This window comes from Macrobrachium rosenbergii, chromosome 45 (assembly GCF_040412425.1).
Source record: "Macrobrachium rosenbergii isolate ZJJX-2024 chromosome 45, ASM4041242v1, whole genome shotgun sequence".
NCBI lineage: Eukaryota > Metazoa > Arthropoda > Malacostraca > Decapoda > Palaemonidae > Macrobrachium > Macrobrachium rosenbergii.
This window is the reverse complement of record NC_089785.1, coordinates 28762417-28781091: the sequence shown is the minus strand read 5'-3', so window position 1 is coordinate 28781091 and position 18675 is coordinate 28762417. Positions and strand designations below refer to the sequence as shown.

The 18675-nt window shown below is 40.0% G+C and overlaps 1 protein-coding gene across 1 annotated transcript; it reads right to left on the bottom strand.

Annotated features, from left to right (window-relative positions):
• Window positions 1–16103: 16103 nt before the first annotated feature.
• LOC136829985 (uncharacterized) lies at window positions 16104–17412 on the bottom strand. Its single transcript, XM_067089161.1, has 2 exons — window positions 16780–17412; window positions 16104–16574 (listed from the first exon to the last, which is right to left on the bottom strand). The coding sequence occupies exons 1-2, from the start codon at window positions 17410–17412 to the stop codon at window positions 16104–16106; spliced, it is 1104 nt and encodes a 367-aa protein (XP_066945262.1).
• Between the last annotated feature and the right edge of the window lie 1263 nt (window positions 17413–18675).

The following is an 18675-nucleotide window of genomic DNA, read 5'->3' as shown; positions in this document are numbered from 1 at the left end:
CAGTGGCAGCGCGGAAAGACTTCAGCCAGACCTTTTGCACGGCGTGCAAGGTTTATGGCCATTCTCCCGCATGGGCGAAGTGCCTGAGCAATAATAAACCAAATACTCCCACCGTTGCCTTGGCCGTCACAGATCCCAGTCACAGCCCTCCTGCCGAAGGCCCGTATACGTGACCCTCCACGAGGTAGCACCGCATGCCGGGTCACTGCATTCGAGGACTCGGGCGCCGCAAATTCCCTCATCCCAAGGGACAGAGTTCCCCATGGAGCTATCGTCAATAGACAGAAAACTCGTCACGATCGAGGGAATAAATCAATTTAAATGATAATTCCCACGGTCCAATTTGAGAGTCACAAGACCTCACTAAACCAAAATTTGCAATCTTGCAGTAGCAAGCCGTCTCCCCAGAGGCTATGACGTCATCCTGCGACAGGACTTTCAGTCCCCACAGAAACCACGACAATCTAGGGGTCTACATTCCCCGAATCATTCCTCGGGCGCGAGTAATCCTCCCCGCTTCTTCCCTCAGTCAAGACTGGCGCCCCCGGGTACCAGGAGGACATGTAGTCCCACCAGTGCCACCTGAGTACGATGTACAGTGGCCCCCTCGATCGGTTCCTGATCCATTTCCAGTGCCCGGCCCTGCCTCAGTGCCAGTGCCAGGGCCCCAATCAGATCTCCCTTCCGGAGATGCCAAATTCCTGCTGGTGCCACTTGCATGCCCCGAGCAGTGCCAAGCTTCGTCCATCCTGACCGACGAGCCCAAGAAACCTCTGATAGTGCCTGACTCTGCCCTAGTGCCAGCGCCAGAGCACTACTCCGATCTCCATTCACGGAATCCAACTCAGGACCCCTCTTCCCCCGGCTCACCGTTACCAGCGTTGGCAAGAGGGACGGTTCTCCGACCACAGCGGAAGCTCACCCCGCAGGTGCGGCCTCGCAACCCGTAGCCTGAGCTGGTCGCACCTTCCGCGAGCCGCTTCACGCTGCCCCCGACCGCCTCCTCTCTGCCTCAGTCCGTCGCCGACGCAATTACAAGTCAGGATTCTGCCATATCTCACTTGGCCGATGAACTTCAAGAGCTGCGACGGATCATGGTAGAACCAGCACGGAAAACTCCTGCGTCAGCTGTCGCAGCAGTAGGCCCAGGTGGTGCACTGCGTCAGCCTCCGGTCTCGGGCCCTTCCCCGGCCGAGGACGACTGTCCACTTAAGAAAGGTTCGAGGCAAAAATTACCACGGGCGGAGAATCTCCAGGTAGTTTGCCAGAGCTCCAGCTCCCCTGGCACCTGTGCCACTATTTACTTTCTCTGAAGGCCTTGGCACCTCTAATCCAGAAGGGGATGTCAGACCCTCCGCTATCTTCTTCCGTTCCTCAGGAACTTCGATCTCTTATCATCCTCTAATAATCTTTCCTTAAATTATCACCACAAGAGGCAATTAAGTACGGGATACCATTCCCCACACAATGTATGTTAAATCATTGAGAATAATATGAGAAGTGGCACGCCCTTGCGCCCATACCTTGGCACCGGGCGTGCGTGTCAGCTCTTCCTGAAGGAGTCGCGCCCTTCGGGTGCACTTTTCTCGCCCTGGGACTGAAGTGATAGTCCGGGCCGTAATTTATAGGCGAAGGACGATAAATTCCCACCTAACACAATAAAACCTCTACTCTTTTTCCCTTAGCTCTTCACAATATCATTTTGCTCTCTTTAGTTATTTATTTATCTTTCTTTAAAGAATCACGAGTCATAGACTTTTGCCCTTTGTGGATTAAATGCCCTTTCGTAGCCTGAGAGACGTGCTCCGCCTTTCATGCGGTCGTTTCCATTCGTAACATCTGTTAATTTTCCTTTTGTTATTATTATTCCTTTTTCCTCCCCTTCCTTCTAAGAATCTGTTTAACTTCTAGACTCCCAAATCTTTTGGTCTGCTCACTCCGTCATAACATTGAGTACGCAAGTGTAGGCAGGACGCATAAAATTAGCGTAGTCTAAGGTTAGCGAATTAAAACCGTGAAATACTCGCCCGCATATGACCGTCAAAACCCTGTGTGTGGGTCGGCCATCTGCTGGCGTTGAACTATTAGCTAAGCAATTACCAATGCGAATGTGTATAGTTATTACAATATCGCGTAAAGGGACGTCACATAAAAATAACACTGTTTTCATTTATACAGCCTCTTCAAGGCAGACTGTACTAACCGCATGCATTTTATCTAAAATTAAATAAATCCATGTATTTTAATTTGAACAATAACCTTTCTTTTCATTTATTTGCCATAGCCTCATATACTATTCATCCTAATTAATTCACATTGCCTGAGTCACTTTTTATAAAGCACAATGTGTAACCAAATCTAAAGTAATTACTCTTTGCAAGTGTTTAAATTGCGTTCTGTCAAAGAAATTTGTCCCAGTGTGTTATTAAAAGTAATGTCACAGGTTCATAAATCCCTTAGTAGTAAAGTTCACGTAAGCGCAGAAATGTAGAGTAAACGTAAAGCATTTGCCGCTCATTCTGTATATCAAATGTACAATAATTCGAAGAAGGTGTTTACATTGTCTGTATGGGGAGGCATATGGATTAGCAGAACTCGCTAGCAAATTGCCTCCCCTTTTTTGTTGTTGTTTGTTTTCATTTATTGCAGTTGCTCGATCGATAGGACACATCTGCTCATCGACTTCGCATGGTCAGAATACAAGGGTTTAAAACGGATTAAGGCCACTCCCTTTAAGCAGATCTTTCTTCGAGGCAAAAGTGATTTCTGTCTGGTCGTTTTCTTAAAAAGAGAAATTAGATAAACAAAGAAATCGAGTAATCACTCTTCAAACATAATTAAACTACCATTGCTGTCCCATAATCCCCTTTCTCTCTCACTGCTCGAACCCTTTCCCACAACTCCTGAAAATCTAACACCTTCCCTCCCCACCATGTACATCTCCATAATTACACCCTCCCTCCTCACCTCCTCTTTACCTGCCATACACAGCCTACTTCTCACCTCATCCGTACACCTCCCTCCCTCTCCATATACCTGTCTCTCTTTCTCATCAGTTGTTTAGACACAATGTCATGCTGAAGAGTGACAGAGAGCTGTGACTGTGACCCCTGACTGACCTGCTTTTATATTTTCACGGTGTTATTCACTATGAGAGAGAGAGAGAGAGAGAGAGAGAGAGAGAGAGAGAGAGAGAGAGAGAGAGAGAGAGAGAGAGAGAGATTCCAACTCAAGTGGCCTCATTATTATTCGTCTATTGGAAGCCTTCTTTCCCGACAGAAACTTGGCAAAACCGAAGCAACTGTCAAAATCAGTGACGCTTCTTCATCAGAATCTTATTATTGAGATAATTTAATTCAGACTTGACACTGGGTGAGGGAGATTTTTTCCAGCAAATTATCTCAATAGATTCTGTCAGCAAATTCTTCTCAATACATCTGGTCAGTAAATTCCTCACTACATTGTCAATAAATTCCTTCACGTTCAGCCAATCACTGGGGATATGTCAGAAAATTCTCTCAGTAAATTCTGTCAGGAAAGTTTTTCAATAAATTAAATCAATAAATTCTGCCAATACATTCCAGAAAGTTGTATTGTATTGTGAACTTAAATGGTTATTGTTATTATTGACTTGAAGTTCCAATGAAAGTCCAGACTCCATCATTAATTATTTCTGTGCTCTCATCGGAACCTGTCACCGTGACAACACTTCAGTTCACTGGCTGTGCGAGATTCATCTCCTCCGAAAGAATCTCTTCCACTTCACCAGCTCCTTGTGCGTATGTGCTCTTTATGCGTATGCGCCAGCATGTACAAAGAGTGAAATGAGGTATCTGAGACGGATCAAATTTGCACATTTCGTGAATATTGATAACATTCAGTAATCGTATTCGAATAGAGACTGATGCTCATTATATATGTTATCAGCCCTGATGGTCAATAATTTGCATGTTTTATTGCTTTTTTATTCATTAATTCGAGGGTAATGGTGCTTCTGCCATTAGGTTTTTGTTTATTCATCAGATAAAATGACCTGTTCCATTAGTCTGCTGTTGGCATGATGAAGGCCATAAATTTGCTCTTTCCTCTTAAACAAGCAACTTTTGCTTTACCTTCATCTCTCCTGCATTATTCATCAGAAAGGGAAAAGTCAGATTGTGACAAACTACTCTACTGAGGTAGTTTTCATCTCCCCTCCTCCTCTCTTCCTGACCTAGAAGGACCCACAACAGTCATCTAACAGCTAGGTATTAATTTACAGTCAACAGAGGCACACTTTATTTTTAGGGAACCTGCAATCTGTAAATCTAAATCCACCACCTCTTTCGTCCGGTTCATAGAATCGAACTCGCGGTTTTTGCAGTTGTGAACTAGATGCATTCTACAGACACGAGGCTAGAGAGAGAGAGAGAGAGGAGAGAGAGAGAGAGAGAGAGAGAGAGAGAGAGAGAGACGGGAGGGAGGGGGGAAGGCTGATTGTCAGTGTTTGGTTAAACAACTTGAGTTAATTTTATATAAACAGCTGATGGTCACTTCGTTAAACAGCTGATTTCATAGACATCAAGAACCAATGTCTTATAAACCTCTTGTCCCTTTACACTTCTTTGCTTTGTGGGCCACTTTTTTTTTTGGGGGGGAGGGGCCCCTCTCTTCCTCCTCTCCCTGCCCTCACCTCCTCCCCTCTCCTTTGAAGGGTAACGGGTGTCATAACACCTTCCCAAGTGTCAGTCTCCATTCTTGCCTGCAACTTCATTTCCTTCAGCCTCATCTCCTGTCAAGAGTCGACATTCCCTTTAATGCTCGTTTTCTATTTATTTATTTTTTCTGTTTTTATGAAAAGGAGAATCTTTTTATCAACTCTGACAGATCTTTTTGCCAAGAGGACCATTATCTCTAGGGTTTGTCAGCTTAATGATGCTTTTGATCATTATATACTGTACTTTGTTTGGTATATTTTGTATCTCTCTCTCTCTCTCCTCTCTCTCTCTCTCTCTCTCTCTCTCTCTCTCTCTCTCTCTCTCTCTCTCTCTTGTTTAGTTTTGTGTTTGATAATTCCAAACCGAATGTCTTGAGAAGATTTGATGAGCGTTTCCCTCTGTCTCCTTTGAAAGGTACATTTTGAGCACCAGATGAAAAGGAAGTGCTATCTCCTTCTTGGTATTCTCTCAGAAGAAAACTAACAATGTATATACCCTTCAGAGAAAATTAGCTGCATATGAAATGTATCTCGTCTGTATGAGAACAGGCAATTGCTCAGATCCTGAGGGACGAATTGCACATACCTGGCTATAATTAGGAGCAAAGGCATAGAAGGGAATTCTGTGTGATGAAAGACAATGCATTGGGAATCATCCAAACAGAATAGGGAAAAGCACCCATGATTCTAAATTCTGTTGTGTGTTTGACCCTAATTAGCCTGCCTGTCCTCAGAATAAATAACAATAAACATCTATGAAATTAAATGCCACTCAAATCCTTCTTATCTATATATCTGACAGAAATTGTCATGACTATAACCGAGAAAATATTAAATCGTCCAATGTTTTCATTAGTCCAGCGCAGCCTATCACCCAGCATCTTATAGACTGGTTGCATCCTCAAATTCCCCAATATTTCCGCCTCGAGAGAGAGGGAGTAGGGTGTGGGCTGGGGAGGGGGATGGTAGGAGGGAGGGAGAAGGGAAGGAGTGGGGGTTTTAAAAAAACCCACTATGGAAGGCGGTGGACATGCTGTCAGCACTTTCAGCTGAGGGGTCGGGTGTTACTGCTGACAGCAACGAGGCACCCAGGAGGAGCTCCTGATTAGGAGCCATGTGAAGGGGACGGTCAGCCTCCAAGTGGAATGAAAATGTTACAGTATTTTGGAGGACAGGAATGAATTGCACGAGGAAGTGAGTTTTCTTGGGGCTGGGGGATGGGTGGGTCCTGGAAAGGGAGTGGACCCTGGAAAAGGAGGGATGGGTTATGGAAAAGTTGGGGTTAGTCCTGAAAAAGGAGGGTGGGTCATGGAGAAGAAGGCACTGTTGTTGGCAAAAGAGGGGTGGTTCCTTGAAGAGGAGAAGTTGGTCATGGAAAATAAAGGGTGGATCCTGGAAAAAGTGTTTCCTGTAAAGGTTGGGTAGGTCCTGGAAAAGAAAGGGTAGGTCATTGAAAGGGATGGGTTGGTCCTAGAAAAGGAGGGGTGGACCCCGAAAAGGAGTGGTGAGTCCTGGGAGAGGAACGTTGTGCCCTGGAAAAGGCAGGGTGGGTCCTAGAAAAGAAGGGGTTGGTCCTGGAAATGAGAGGTGTGTCCTGGAAAAGGAGGTATGGGTCCTGGAAAAGATGGACTGACAGCTTATTATACGGACTTAAATAAACTCAGAGTACTTCCACACTACAGTGAAACATGTCATAAACATACATCTGTAACTTGTTACACATCACAAATATGGTGAATACAAGTCGTCGACCTAGTGGTAGCCGTAACCAATTCTTGATACGATTATCCAGCACATGCCAAAGGCTAATTCTCCACTTGCAGTCGCTGACTGAAATTTTTAACACTAGGAGGTCTAGGGTCTGTCTGCAAAATGGAGCTAATGTCTGCCTCTAAAAATAGCGGCCATTTACGCTTTTCCTCCTTCCCTTTATCCGGTGACAGCAAGCTTATTTAATTTGGAGAAAAGTGTTTTTACCAGTAAACCCTTTCCAGAGTGTCCATGTGTGTAGATCTACCATTATTTCCTCTGTATTTGGAAGTTGTTCTACTCATGAATCTCCTCGAACACGAAGGCCTCGTGGTGCCCTCAAAAGGCCCCAGAAGGCCCATAACGGCCACTTTATTCGACGTCATCCGCTATTTTGTCTTCGGAGGAAAGACACCGAAGATTTCGTGGGCTCTGTCCCAGAGGAAGTGGACCAGAATTTCTTATGTATGAGGCAGATGCCCTGTGGATGTTTATAAAGTGTGTTTATGTGTTTGTTTTTCGCTGCTGCGGAAGAAGGCTGCCAGAAATCATTCTCAAAGAGGTACGTTATAATGCATTCATTTTAGGTTCCGTATCAGTAAGCCCGCTGATTTTGCTCTTTGTTTATGCGCGCAAGGAACTTTGTGTGTCAGTGCTTGACGTCGAACTCTACATAATGTTGTAATGGGTGCGGCGGTCGAGACATGATTTTGTAAATTCTTCTTAATGAATGATTTGGTAACATGTGTATTTGTTTAATTCCAGGTAAGATTTACTGACAATGACAAACTTCCTTCCTCTTTTCTAGCACATTCTTCTTAAATATCTAATTCGACAAAAGCTAATTAAGACTTAGCACCTTCGTTTTAACTGAATCTGGTCATGTTAGTAATCTCACAGTAGTATACTTTATTAGGGTCCTTCCTTCAAATTCATTGTCCAACTTCTCAATTATTACTACTTAGTACAATCTGTAGGAGCTTTCTCCCAGTTCCACCTTTAGATCCTTGCACTTCATCTCTTTCTTTATTTTCTGGATCTCTTCATCTTGCTGTCCAACCACCCAACTCCTCTCTTTCCACTGCCTAGTATGAGTGCCGAGTGTGTTCCCCAGTGCTTGGTTATTTAGCCTAAAATTTTCATCATCAAATCATAAACTCTTGGGTTTTATACTGATTTAGGAGTGGTCAGAATGAGGGAGCAGGATATGGAAGGATATTAAAAAATCCTTCGTTTGACGCTGCGTCTCTGTTGATGTTTGTTCTTCGTCGTCAAAGGCTCCAGGAGTCATGGATCCTGGAATCCTGGAATCCCAACCTCCCGTTTGTATTCAAAGACTTATGTAAATAATTAGTAGCATCTGCACTCATGTTTGCTTCGAAGCAGCGGGCAGGCAGAAATGCAAATACCTTCACACATAAAACATAAGCACGAGCCAGATGTTTATCTTTTTAGAGAAAGGTGAAAACGCCTCGTGTCGACTGGAATACATTGTTCTGAGGATGACCCAAAGGAATGACGCATCTTTGTGCATAACGGTATTCAAACAAGCAAAGGTATCCCATGGATTAAGCTCAGTTCCAGGAATCTAGTCTGGGCGTCAGCGTCATCATGCTCTGATGTAAGTTCTGAGCTCTGAGAGGTAGGCAACCGGTGTGGCTAAGGGGGATAGGGCGGGGTGCCGATTAGGGATGTCTGTAAAACTTGCAACAGACCTGAAGGGGTCAGATACAAGCGGTGATTTGGTCAGTGGGAGTTTAACCAGAGGAATTTCATCCTTTACCTCTTGTAATATGACAAGAGGGACGTCATTCGCTGTATTTGTTCGAGGTCAGGGAAGGTCTGACGTCATCGTCTTCTGTTTCCTCACAGACAAACCTCGTCTTCACAACCTGTTCATGGACTGCACAATGAAATGGTGTCGCTAAATGAGGCCCTGCGTGAATCTTTAATCCTGTAAAAATATTTAGGTTTCATTCAACAGATTACTCGCTCAAGTATTTTGTGACTTTCGTCATTTCGTTAAAATCTTGCGAATTTATTTAGTTCACGTGAATATTATTCTCCTTAAAAATTTTATTTCGTATCCAGAGCCTTCAGTGGAAAATAACTACCTTTACTTTTATTAGTATTTTTTTTTGGTCCCCAAAATAGAATTTACTTGGTACCTCTCTCTCTGCTCTCTCTCTCTCTCAGGTATTACAAAATTTTTAAATAGATTTTGGTGCCTTTTTCCATGAAAGGTCGGCCATGATCCACAGATCATATTATATTTGAGGCTTAGAAAAAACGTATCAAATACTTTTGTTTTGTTGTTCAAGGAATTGGAATGTAGTCATTTTAGTGTATGAAGGTTTTCTGTCCTAACTTGCATGTACAAAGTAGCTGCTGCGAAAGCATTATTATTATTATTATTATTATTATTATTATTATTATTATTATTATTATTATTATTATTATTATTATTATTATTATTATTATTATTATTATTATTCATATTTTTGTCGTGACACTAGACATTGGGAGTTGCAGCATAAGCTTTATTCATTTATTTATTTAGCTTTTAGTCTATTAAAAATCCTATGTTTTTCCTGCAACGAATTGGAGTTTTAGCAGGACAGTTTTTTTTCTTTGAAGAATTATTAAGCCATTATTAGGATACTTAACTTACACGTAACTTGAGCAAATAGTTATATCTTTTAAAGATGCGTTCTATTTATTCATTTATTTATTTATTTATTTATTTATTTATTTATTATGCATTTTTGAAGAATCCTGATCTCCGGGATCAAGGTCACGTGACCTGACGCCTGGCGTTGTGGATTAGAGACAGACTCCGGTCGGTCATTTTATTTTATTTAATTTTTTTTATTTACACTCCTAAATTTTTTGAATTTATTTTAGCGTTGATATTTGTTACTTGAATTAACGAGACTTTCTTTAACAAAGAGGTGGTTTAAATAACCACTGTTAAGTGTTTTTTTTTTAATTAAGTGGTTTTTTTGAGTGGTGATAGGCCTATAAACAACATGTAATAGACATAGGTTAAATTAGTTACAATACTAACACATTCCTATATGATAGATTAGTCCTCTCTCTCTCTCTCTCTCTCTCTCTTAATAAGGTGGTGACAGGCCTATAAACAATATGGAATAGAAATGGGTTAGATTAGTTACAATACTAAAAATTTCGTACACAATGTAATAAGGTGGTGATAGGGCCTATAAACAGCATGGAATGGGATTTATTTTTTGAGTGGTGATAGGCCTACAAACAACATGAATAGATAATGATAGGCTAATCCTCTCTCTCTTTCGCTGTGTCTTACTTTGGAAGTTTGAGAAGTTGCGTGAAGTTTAACAAAATTCTAGTAGAATTTATTAATTTATGTTCCGGTTTTAACTTGAGGGAACATTTGGCAACTGACCTGCTTACAATTCCGTCTCCAAAATTTCAGTGATCTTGGAGAGAGAGAGAGAGAGACTTCAAACTTCGTATATGGAATCAAGGGTCGAAGAGGATTCAGCATGATACGGGTTGGATGCAAGGGTCAAGGCGATCGATTCATGGAGTCACAGCTCAAATGCGAATATATGCCACCTTCTTTATTGAAGATTGCCGAGAGGCTGTTAGTTAAATTACAAAGTTTCCAGATAAATAAAACGACGAATTTATACGACAAAACAAAAGAAATAGAATGAAAAGATTAATTTATAATATACCGATAAAACAATATACATAATATTGTTTGAATGGTTGTTTTAAAGTAAATGATTTAAAAAATTAACGACTGACTTTTGCCAAACTGAGGGTGGGAGTAGTGACGTGCCAGATGTAGGATACGATGTAACAACGTTCTTCGTAATGTCTTGTAGTGTATGTGTGTGTGTGTGTGTGCTTCCGGTCATCTTGATAATTTCGTGTGTAATTAGCGAACTTGGAAGGGTAATTCCTGTCGGTAATTGTTTTTAGAATATTCGAAAGCTGCAGTTGATCTGTGTTAAAAGAGAAATCAAAATTTAGCTTCAAGCGAAGTCATCATGGCTTCCGTGAAACCAGTGTTTGGTCCTTCGTTGACAGAGGTAAGGAAGGATCTACCCAGTTCATTCAGCGACGTTTTCTCGTTAAAAACGTTAAATTTGAATAGTTAAATTGTATATCATTTATTTGTCTTTATTGATATTAGGGAATGGGTTGGCCACTGGCTTTGAGGTGGATGTCGTATAATGAGGGGGGCGGGGCTGAGCCAAACTAGGCCTGTTTCCTTGGCAGGATTGCTAACCTCTTGCTGTCTAGTTATTTCAGTTGTACTTTCGTGTTTAAATACCAGATTTAAGGCTTTGAATTTGTAATATATGCATAGGGAGCCATTTGCTTGTTGTTTGTGAATAATCTGAGTATGATTTGTTCATTGGTTTTCATGTTATTGACGTATCTTTGGCTAAGCCAATCCTAGGCCTATGTTTCAGAGACAGGATTGGTTGACCTGTTGTTTTTTGTTCAATTGGTCAGTATTTTCGTGGTTTGATATTAAGTTTGACATTCAGATGAAATGTGTATAGACATCCATTAATTGCAGAGGTTGATTAATCCTCTGGTTTTCTGCTTGACGACGTTCCTGGGCCAAGCCAAGCCTAGGCCTATGTTGGTTAGTTAGGTTAGATTACGTTTCCTTATGGCATCACTGCCCATCAGCTTGACTTATTAAAGGGTGTAAGGCTTGATTTGGACCTCTGTACTATCAACCAACAAATGCTTAGCAGGAATATTACAGTAGCTCTGTACCTTGCTCTCAGACGCCAAGTTTCTGCCATTGACAACCTTAAACATTTTGTACGTTTCAATTAAGGTTAAAAAGCTGTAAACAGGTTTAATTTCATGTTAGTTCCCTGTTATTGTTCAAGATAAAGTGTCACTTTTTCGTGACGACGGTCTTTTTCCTTTCAACTTTGCTTTTATAAGTGTCTTTAGCTTTACGAAAGTAAAGCTTTATTTAATAATAATAATAATAATAATAATAATAATAATAATAATAATAATAATAATAATAATAATAATAATAATAATAATAATAATAATAATAATAATAATAATAATAATAATAATAATGTTGTATATCTTTTGATATTGTGCCCACGATCCAGTCCACATGGACCTTGTTTGTGCCATCAACTTTATAACTGTAGAAAGCTGTTCTTTCACTTAAATACCTCCTGGAGTATCTTAACTCTTTAAACAACTGGGGTTGAATCCCACTACATTCACGGGCAACGTTTTATTATTATGTTTCTGCTCTTGTCTGGGAAAGCAGGTTAAGGGGAATTGGAGAAATGTGTTGCCCTGATTTTTGTGTCTATTAGAGAGAAAGTGAGGGGCTCTGAGTAATTATTTTATCTCGTCGAGACCAATCCAGTATTTAATTGGCGTAAGATGGTGCACGTTTAGACTACTGTAATTCCTGATCGCTTACGTCTGTTAACTCTCTCTCTCTCTCTCTCTCTCTCTCTCTCTCTCTCTCTCTCTCTCTCTCATTGTTGTCAGTCTTTCTCCTAAAACATTTTGACGTCATGACACATGGACCCATCACCTAACGTTTGTTGCAAGCTTCTGTTAACGCTAAATCTGTTGTATGAGGATTTAACTTTTTTTGGGGGGCGGGGGACGAATTTGGGATATTTTGGAATTATTTTGAGAATATTAAGGCTTTATTTTTTTTTTTTAACAGATATGGTACTAATTCTTACCACGCAGTTTTTTAAAAGGAGAAATAAAGTGAATCAAGGAGGAATTAACCTGTCTTAATATAGTACTAATATTTCAGACTTGGTTACGAGGCTGATTTTGATTAAATATTGGATCATGTCAAGATTAGTGAACCCAACTTTTCAATGTCAAGAACAGCAAACCCAATAATCCCTGTGTAAAGAATGGCCAACCCTTTCCAGTCCGAACTCCAATTCCATATGAGGGCTAGTACTAAACACGGCGAAACGGTGTGAATCATCTACACTGTTTCGCCGTGTTTAGTACTAGCCCCTAGGGAGGGGGGTCAAATGTATTTCGCTTTGTTTAGTACTAGCCCCTGGGGTTCAAATGTCTGGTACCGAAGTGTTCGTATCTGGAACAGCAAACCCGATTATTCCCACGTAAAGAATAACGAACCCAATAAAATGGGTTCGTTATTCTTATTGTAAAGAATAGCGAACCCTGCTGTGAGTGGGTTCGCTGATCTTGACATGATCCTATTAATTTTGGGAACATAGTCTTGTTATACTTCACTGTGAGTTTGAGAATGACTGTGGAACTAACTGTTAGTTGGTTGAAGGAATCATGGGCCTAATGTGGACCTCTGGACCTACACTGTCTCTAAGAATGCATTTTCAGATTAATTTAAATGTAATTCACATTGAATTCAGTTGTTGGTTCTTTTTGAAAATCATTTTCAAATTAGGAGGCTAACGTTTAGGCATTTCTGTGGTAAAATTTACACTTTTAGTGTAATAATCTGATATACAATCGAACCATTTATATATTTTTATGAAATGTACGTGAAATGTATGGTGTGAAAATGGCTTCATACCGCTAAAGCAGAAAAAGGGAAACTACGAAATCACCATTCACAACTGAAAGACCAATTGTTGTAAACAGACATAAACCGGAGACTTTGTAAACAGCGGCAAGTTCTCGTTACGATAAGTGGCTTTGAAATATGCGAGTATGAACAGACAGACAGACAGACAGACAGACAGACAGACAGACAGACAGACAGACAGACAGACAGACAGACAGACAGACAGACAGACAGACAGACAGACAGACAGACAGACAGACAGACAGACGACTTTCACGCGACTGTAGTTTACGATCGAATGCCTTTTTATTTCCTGATATGTAATTTGAAATATGGTAAAAACCGCTGTTGAAACAGGATTATAATAATTCAAATATTCAATATCAAACATGACAAAGTGACAGAACACTCAAAAAATACCTTTTGAAAGTAAATTGAAAACAAAATTGGACCGAATTTTTGGGTGCACCGTTTCGAGCGAGATTCAGATGCCAATGGCAGCGTTGCCAACGCTTAAGCCGTCCTGGACTCACCCTGGAAGAAGGATGAGATCCTACGGGAACAGACTTCCTGGAAATAGGATACTACAATAAATTGAAGGTAATCCTTTCAAGTATTCACTATATCGTGGTCATGATTTTATTTACATCAAAGACCTGATTTGTTTTACACCTGACGAAATAAAGATTAGTTTTATTCTTGAACAAGCAATACTGTTCATTAAAATACCTGTTATACATATATTTACGTACTTATATTACTTTCAGTAAATACTAATAATTTTTCCTTGTATAATTGACAGCCTAACGCTTATAAATTATTATTACTTTTTATTTTTAATTTAAAATCCACAAAGGCTTAGGCGTTACTTGGGTGCCAAAATGAGCCTTTATTGTAGAAAATTGTTAAAGCATAAAATAATGATGCTTGGAAGCTTTAGAGGCAGAAATGGACTCTTAATAGTCTCTCTCTCTCTCTCTCTCTCTCTCTCTCTCTCTCTCTCTCTCTCTCTCTCTCTCTCTCTCTCTCTCTCCCCTGGTATTCGAGGCCGTAGATATATGAGTATTGATATGGAAATAGGGTAAGTGAATTGTAAAGGGAACTGCTTGTTTTCAGATTTTCCTTTTATCTTTAATGAATATTTATTTATTCACTTATTATTTAAATATATATATATATGTATATATATTGTAATGAAAACCTCAATGCATCTTCAAGGCTTTATTCAGCTAAGATCCCGCCACAGAGAGTTACAGCAGTCAACAGAGTAAGATACACTGGGATTGTCAAAAGTAAACAAATACAACACGGACAGAGAAAACAACCATTACTAACAACAGAATGCAGATAAACATTCAAACAGGTCATTAAGGCAAATGCCAATTTACCACATTCACCCCGGCTTTAATAACATTGTTATACCTTATGAAATATAAATATTTTATATAAATACCATAAGCATCATCTTACAAAAATACATTCATAGAACTACATTTTTACAAGAACAATTAGTTATAGGTCAGACGATCTACAGGACGACGTATGCGTTGTGAACGTCTAGGGGCAACTGACAACTCATCATCATTATTAGAATTTGTAACATCATCACCGATAGACTGTTCAAGATTCTGCGTTTCAGAAGCATCTTCTTTATTGACAGATTCAACCTCATCCTCAAGCTGTGTCTTGCCGGTCCCTGGTGGAGGTGGCACAGCGCGAGGACATCGAGCTAAATCACTGATAGCCACAGTATCCTCACGTCCGTCCTCAAATCTAACATGTGCATATGAAGGGTTGGCTTCTAGTAGCTGAACTTCTTCAACGAGAGGATCTTCCTTTCTACGCACGTGTCTTCTCAGAAGAACAGTTCCCGATTCGCACAGCCAAGTGGGAAGACTCATTCCGGAGGAGGTCTTTCGCTGAAAGATGAACATTCTCTCATGAAGGGTTTCACCAGTAGCAGTGGAAAGCAGAGTGCGAATCGAATGCAATGCAACATCAAGAACCATTTCCCAAGCAGTTGGCGGTAAATCACGAGACTTCAAGGCAAGCATCACGGATTTCCATACGGTCCCAACAAAACGCTCACATTGGGCATTACCAGTTGGATGATAGGGTGTAGAACGACTTGTTGCGACGCCATGTTTAAGGAAGAACGATTTGAGTTCAGAGGACATAAATGATGCTCCTCTATCGGTTTGCACGTAGTTGGGCAGACCAAAAGTCGAGAACAGCTTAGTGAGACATGAAATAATGGTAGCGGCCGTCATATCCTTGCAAGGAAAGGCGAAAGGAAATCTACTGTATTCGTCAACAATTATCAGTATGTAGCGATTGCCAGCATGTGAAGGGGATAGTAGACCTTTGAAATCAACATTTAAACGATCAAATGGTTTCATGGCTTGTATCAGTTGAACCGGTGGGGCACGATAAAAACTAGGTTTGCACTTGCTGCAGGTTGGACAAGATGATATTACCCTTTTGACCTCCTCCAAAGAATAGGGAAAATTTCGAGCTTTGATGAAATGCATAAACCTAGTAACTCCTGGGTGACAGAGACTCTCGTGCAGTTGATATAACTGTTGAGTATGAATAGCCGAGCACAAGTTTCGTGATAAAGCATCAGCTGCAGCATTCAACCTACCAGGCCGATGCTGGACATCAAACGAATAGGGCATAAGTTCTACTTTCCATCGCAGAATTTTCTCATTTTTTATTTTTCCTTTATGTTTGCCATCAAACATGAAAGAAACAGACTTTTGATCGGTTACCAGTGTGAAGTGCTTTCCAGTCAGATAATGGCGCCATTTCCTTACAGATTCGATAATTGCATAAGCCTCCTTCTCAACACTGCAATGTCCCTGTTCGGCACTGGTGAGGGATCTCGAGAAAAAGGCCACTGGACATCCATCCTGGTTTAAAGTAGCTCCAATGGCAAAGTCAGAAGCATCGGTTTCAACAGTAAAGGGCAAATTTTCGTCTACAGCAGCTTTGACAGACGAAGATATGGCAACCTTCAATTACTGATAGCACCAACAGCTTCTGGAGAGAGTGGAAGAAAGGCATTGACGAGAGGGCAAAATCCTTTCAGAAAAAACGAGGAATCCAGCGAGAGTAATAAGCAAAGAGGCCTGTCAATCGTTGCAGCGACTTCTTAGTCTGCGGAACAGGCATGTTCATCAGGGCCTCTAGACGTGAAGGATCAGGTCGCAGCTCGTTATGACTAATTTCATAGCCAAGTATACGTATAGAGTGAGAGGACAGAACACACTTAGCTTCATTCAGTATCATATTGTAACGACGAGCAGCTTCCATAAACCTTCTAAGGTTTTCGTCGTGTTCTTCTTGAGTATTGCCACAAACAACGACGTCGTCAAGATAAGCATAAACACCCTCTAGACCATTCGTTCTAATTATATCATTAATAATCCTCTGAAAAGCTGCCACTCCGTTGGTGAGACCAAAACACAGCCTAGTAAACTGATAGAGGCCGCTGTCAGCTTCAAAGGCAGTATAAGGTCGATCTTCCTCTGGTAATGGGACCAGATGATAAGCACTCTTTAAATCCACAGAACTAAACACTTTGTACTTGGCTATTTCATTGACTAGGTCGTCTATGTTAGGAAGAGGATATGCATCCAGGTAGGTGAATTATTTAATAGTCTCCGAATAATCGACAACCATACGTAAGTTTAGGTCAAGTGCCGCCGTATGACACAGTCACATTAGAATGCTTATTAAGAAAAGGGATTCCAAGAATTACATCCGCACAAAGTCCAGGTAGCACAAGAAATTTGACACTGGAATACTCATGTCCATTGACTACAATGTCAACATTGCAAGAGCCACTAATAGGCGACACATAATGAGAAGCAGCCATTGAGATAGTTCCTGAATAAGGAGTCGCAGGTAATTTCATATTTTTCAGAATATTATCACTAATGAAATTTTCTGAACTTCTCGTGCGAATATGATGAGAGGAAATCCCAGCAATAAAAGCATCACGAATACTTTCATCTCTATATACCTCTGAAGAAACGTCCTTGAAGTTGCAGTTTACGCTAAGTTTGTGCAGAGCACGTAAATACTCGTCTATTGTTTCTCCTGACATCTGTCGACGAGTGGCAAGACGATGTCGAGAAACAATTTCGTTCGCAGGCTGTATGAAAACTTTATTCAGTTTTGTGATGGCGTCATCGTAAGTAGAGCAATCAGATATAAGCTCAAAGTTCTCAGGCGATAATGCATTTGCAAGCATACCAAGATAAACGTCGTTAGTTCCTTCAGTAGCATTTTTGTATCGGGAAAAGATGAACAGCCAATGCTTGAAAACTCGAGCAGCACCTGGGGACGTAGGTAGAATATCGAGACGTTCTGGCCGAAGAGCGCGTTCCATTCTGCAGCCGAATATGCAAGTTGTCTTAGCTGAATAAATTGTAATGAAAACCTCAATGCATCTTCAAGGCTTTATTCAGCTAAGATCCCGCCACAGAGAGTTACAGCAGTCAACAGAGTAAGATACACTGGGATTGTCAAAAGTAAACAAATACAACACGGACAGAGAAAACAACCATTACTAACAACAGAATGCAGATAAACATTCAAACAGGTCATTATGGCAAATGCCAGTTTACCACATATATATTATACAGGTATATATATATATATATATATATATATATATATATATATATATATATATATATATATATATATATATATATATATATATATATATATATATATATATATATATATATATATATATATATATATATATGTATATATATATGTATATATATATGTATATATATATATATATATATATATATATATATATATATATATATATATATATATATATATATATATATATATATATATATATATATATATATAATATATAATCAGTAATTGGGCAGCTAGTTGAAATCTTAGCTTAATGATAAATAATATTGCCAAGACCAGGAAGAACATTCTTTATTGTACAAGCTTTCGAGGTATAAAACCTCATCATCAGGCTGAAAAAAACCGACAAGGATGAGAATCAATAAAATTACAATAAAATGAATTGTCATAATAAATCTTCAGCAAAAATACTAACGAAATATATAAAATGAACAAGTAAATACAAACTAAAAGGGTGAGACGTAAAATAACGAAAAATTAAAAACACAAACATAAAAATATGAAAATAAAATTAAAGTGAAATGTAAACAAACTACCACTCACAAAGTAAAATATTTAACGACCTAATTGAGTACCTACTATGAAATTACACGATAGCTAGTTGAATACCAGACGAGTTGTTGTTCAATTCCGGCTTCATCTTTTTAATAGTCAGCGACTCTGAAATTAAAAAAGTCCAGTCTATTTGAACAAAAAGACAGTACCCGAAAATCCAGGTCAGTGAAAGGATGGTCCTGTGCTAAACTGTGTTCTCTAATGGCAGAAAAGGTGGTTTGGAAAGGGGAAACCTAGTTCTAATAGAAAGACCTCTGTGTTCCAAAATTCTGTGTCTGAGCCAGCGGGAACTAGATCCACGTATCGCAGACCACACTGCGAACAAGTGAACAAGTAAACGACACAGGAATTAAGGTCCACAGGCAGAGTAGGCTTCTCTCTCAAAAGTGATCTTATTGTAAAGGATTACAGAAAA

What these genes read in the sequence shown, in the direction of transcription:
- LOC136829985 (XM_067089161.1), bottom strand. Translation starts at nt 17,412, where the DNA reads ATGGAACGCGCTCTTCGGCCAGAACGTCTCGATATTCTACCTACGTCC. An exon ending in TACCTGGACTTTGTGCGGAT is followed by an intron (nt 16,575 to 16,779) that starts GTAATTCTTGGA and finishes GTGGATTTAAAG; the next exon opens with AGTGCTTATCATCTGGTCCC.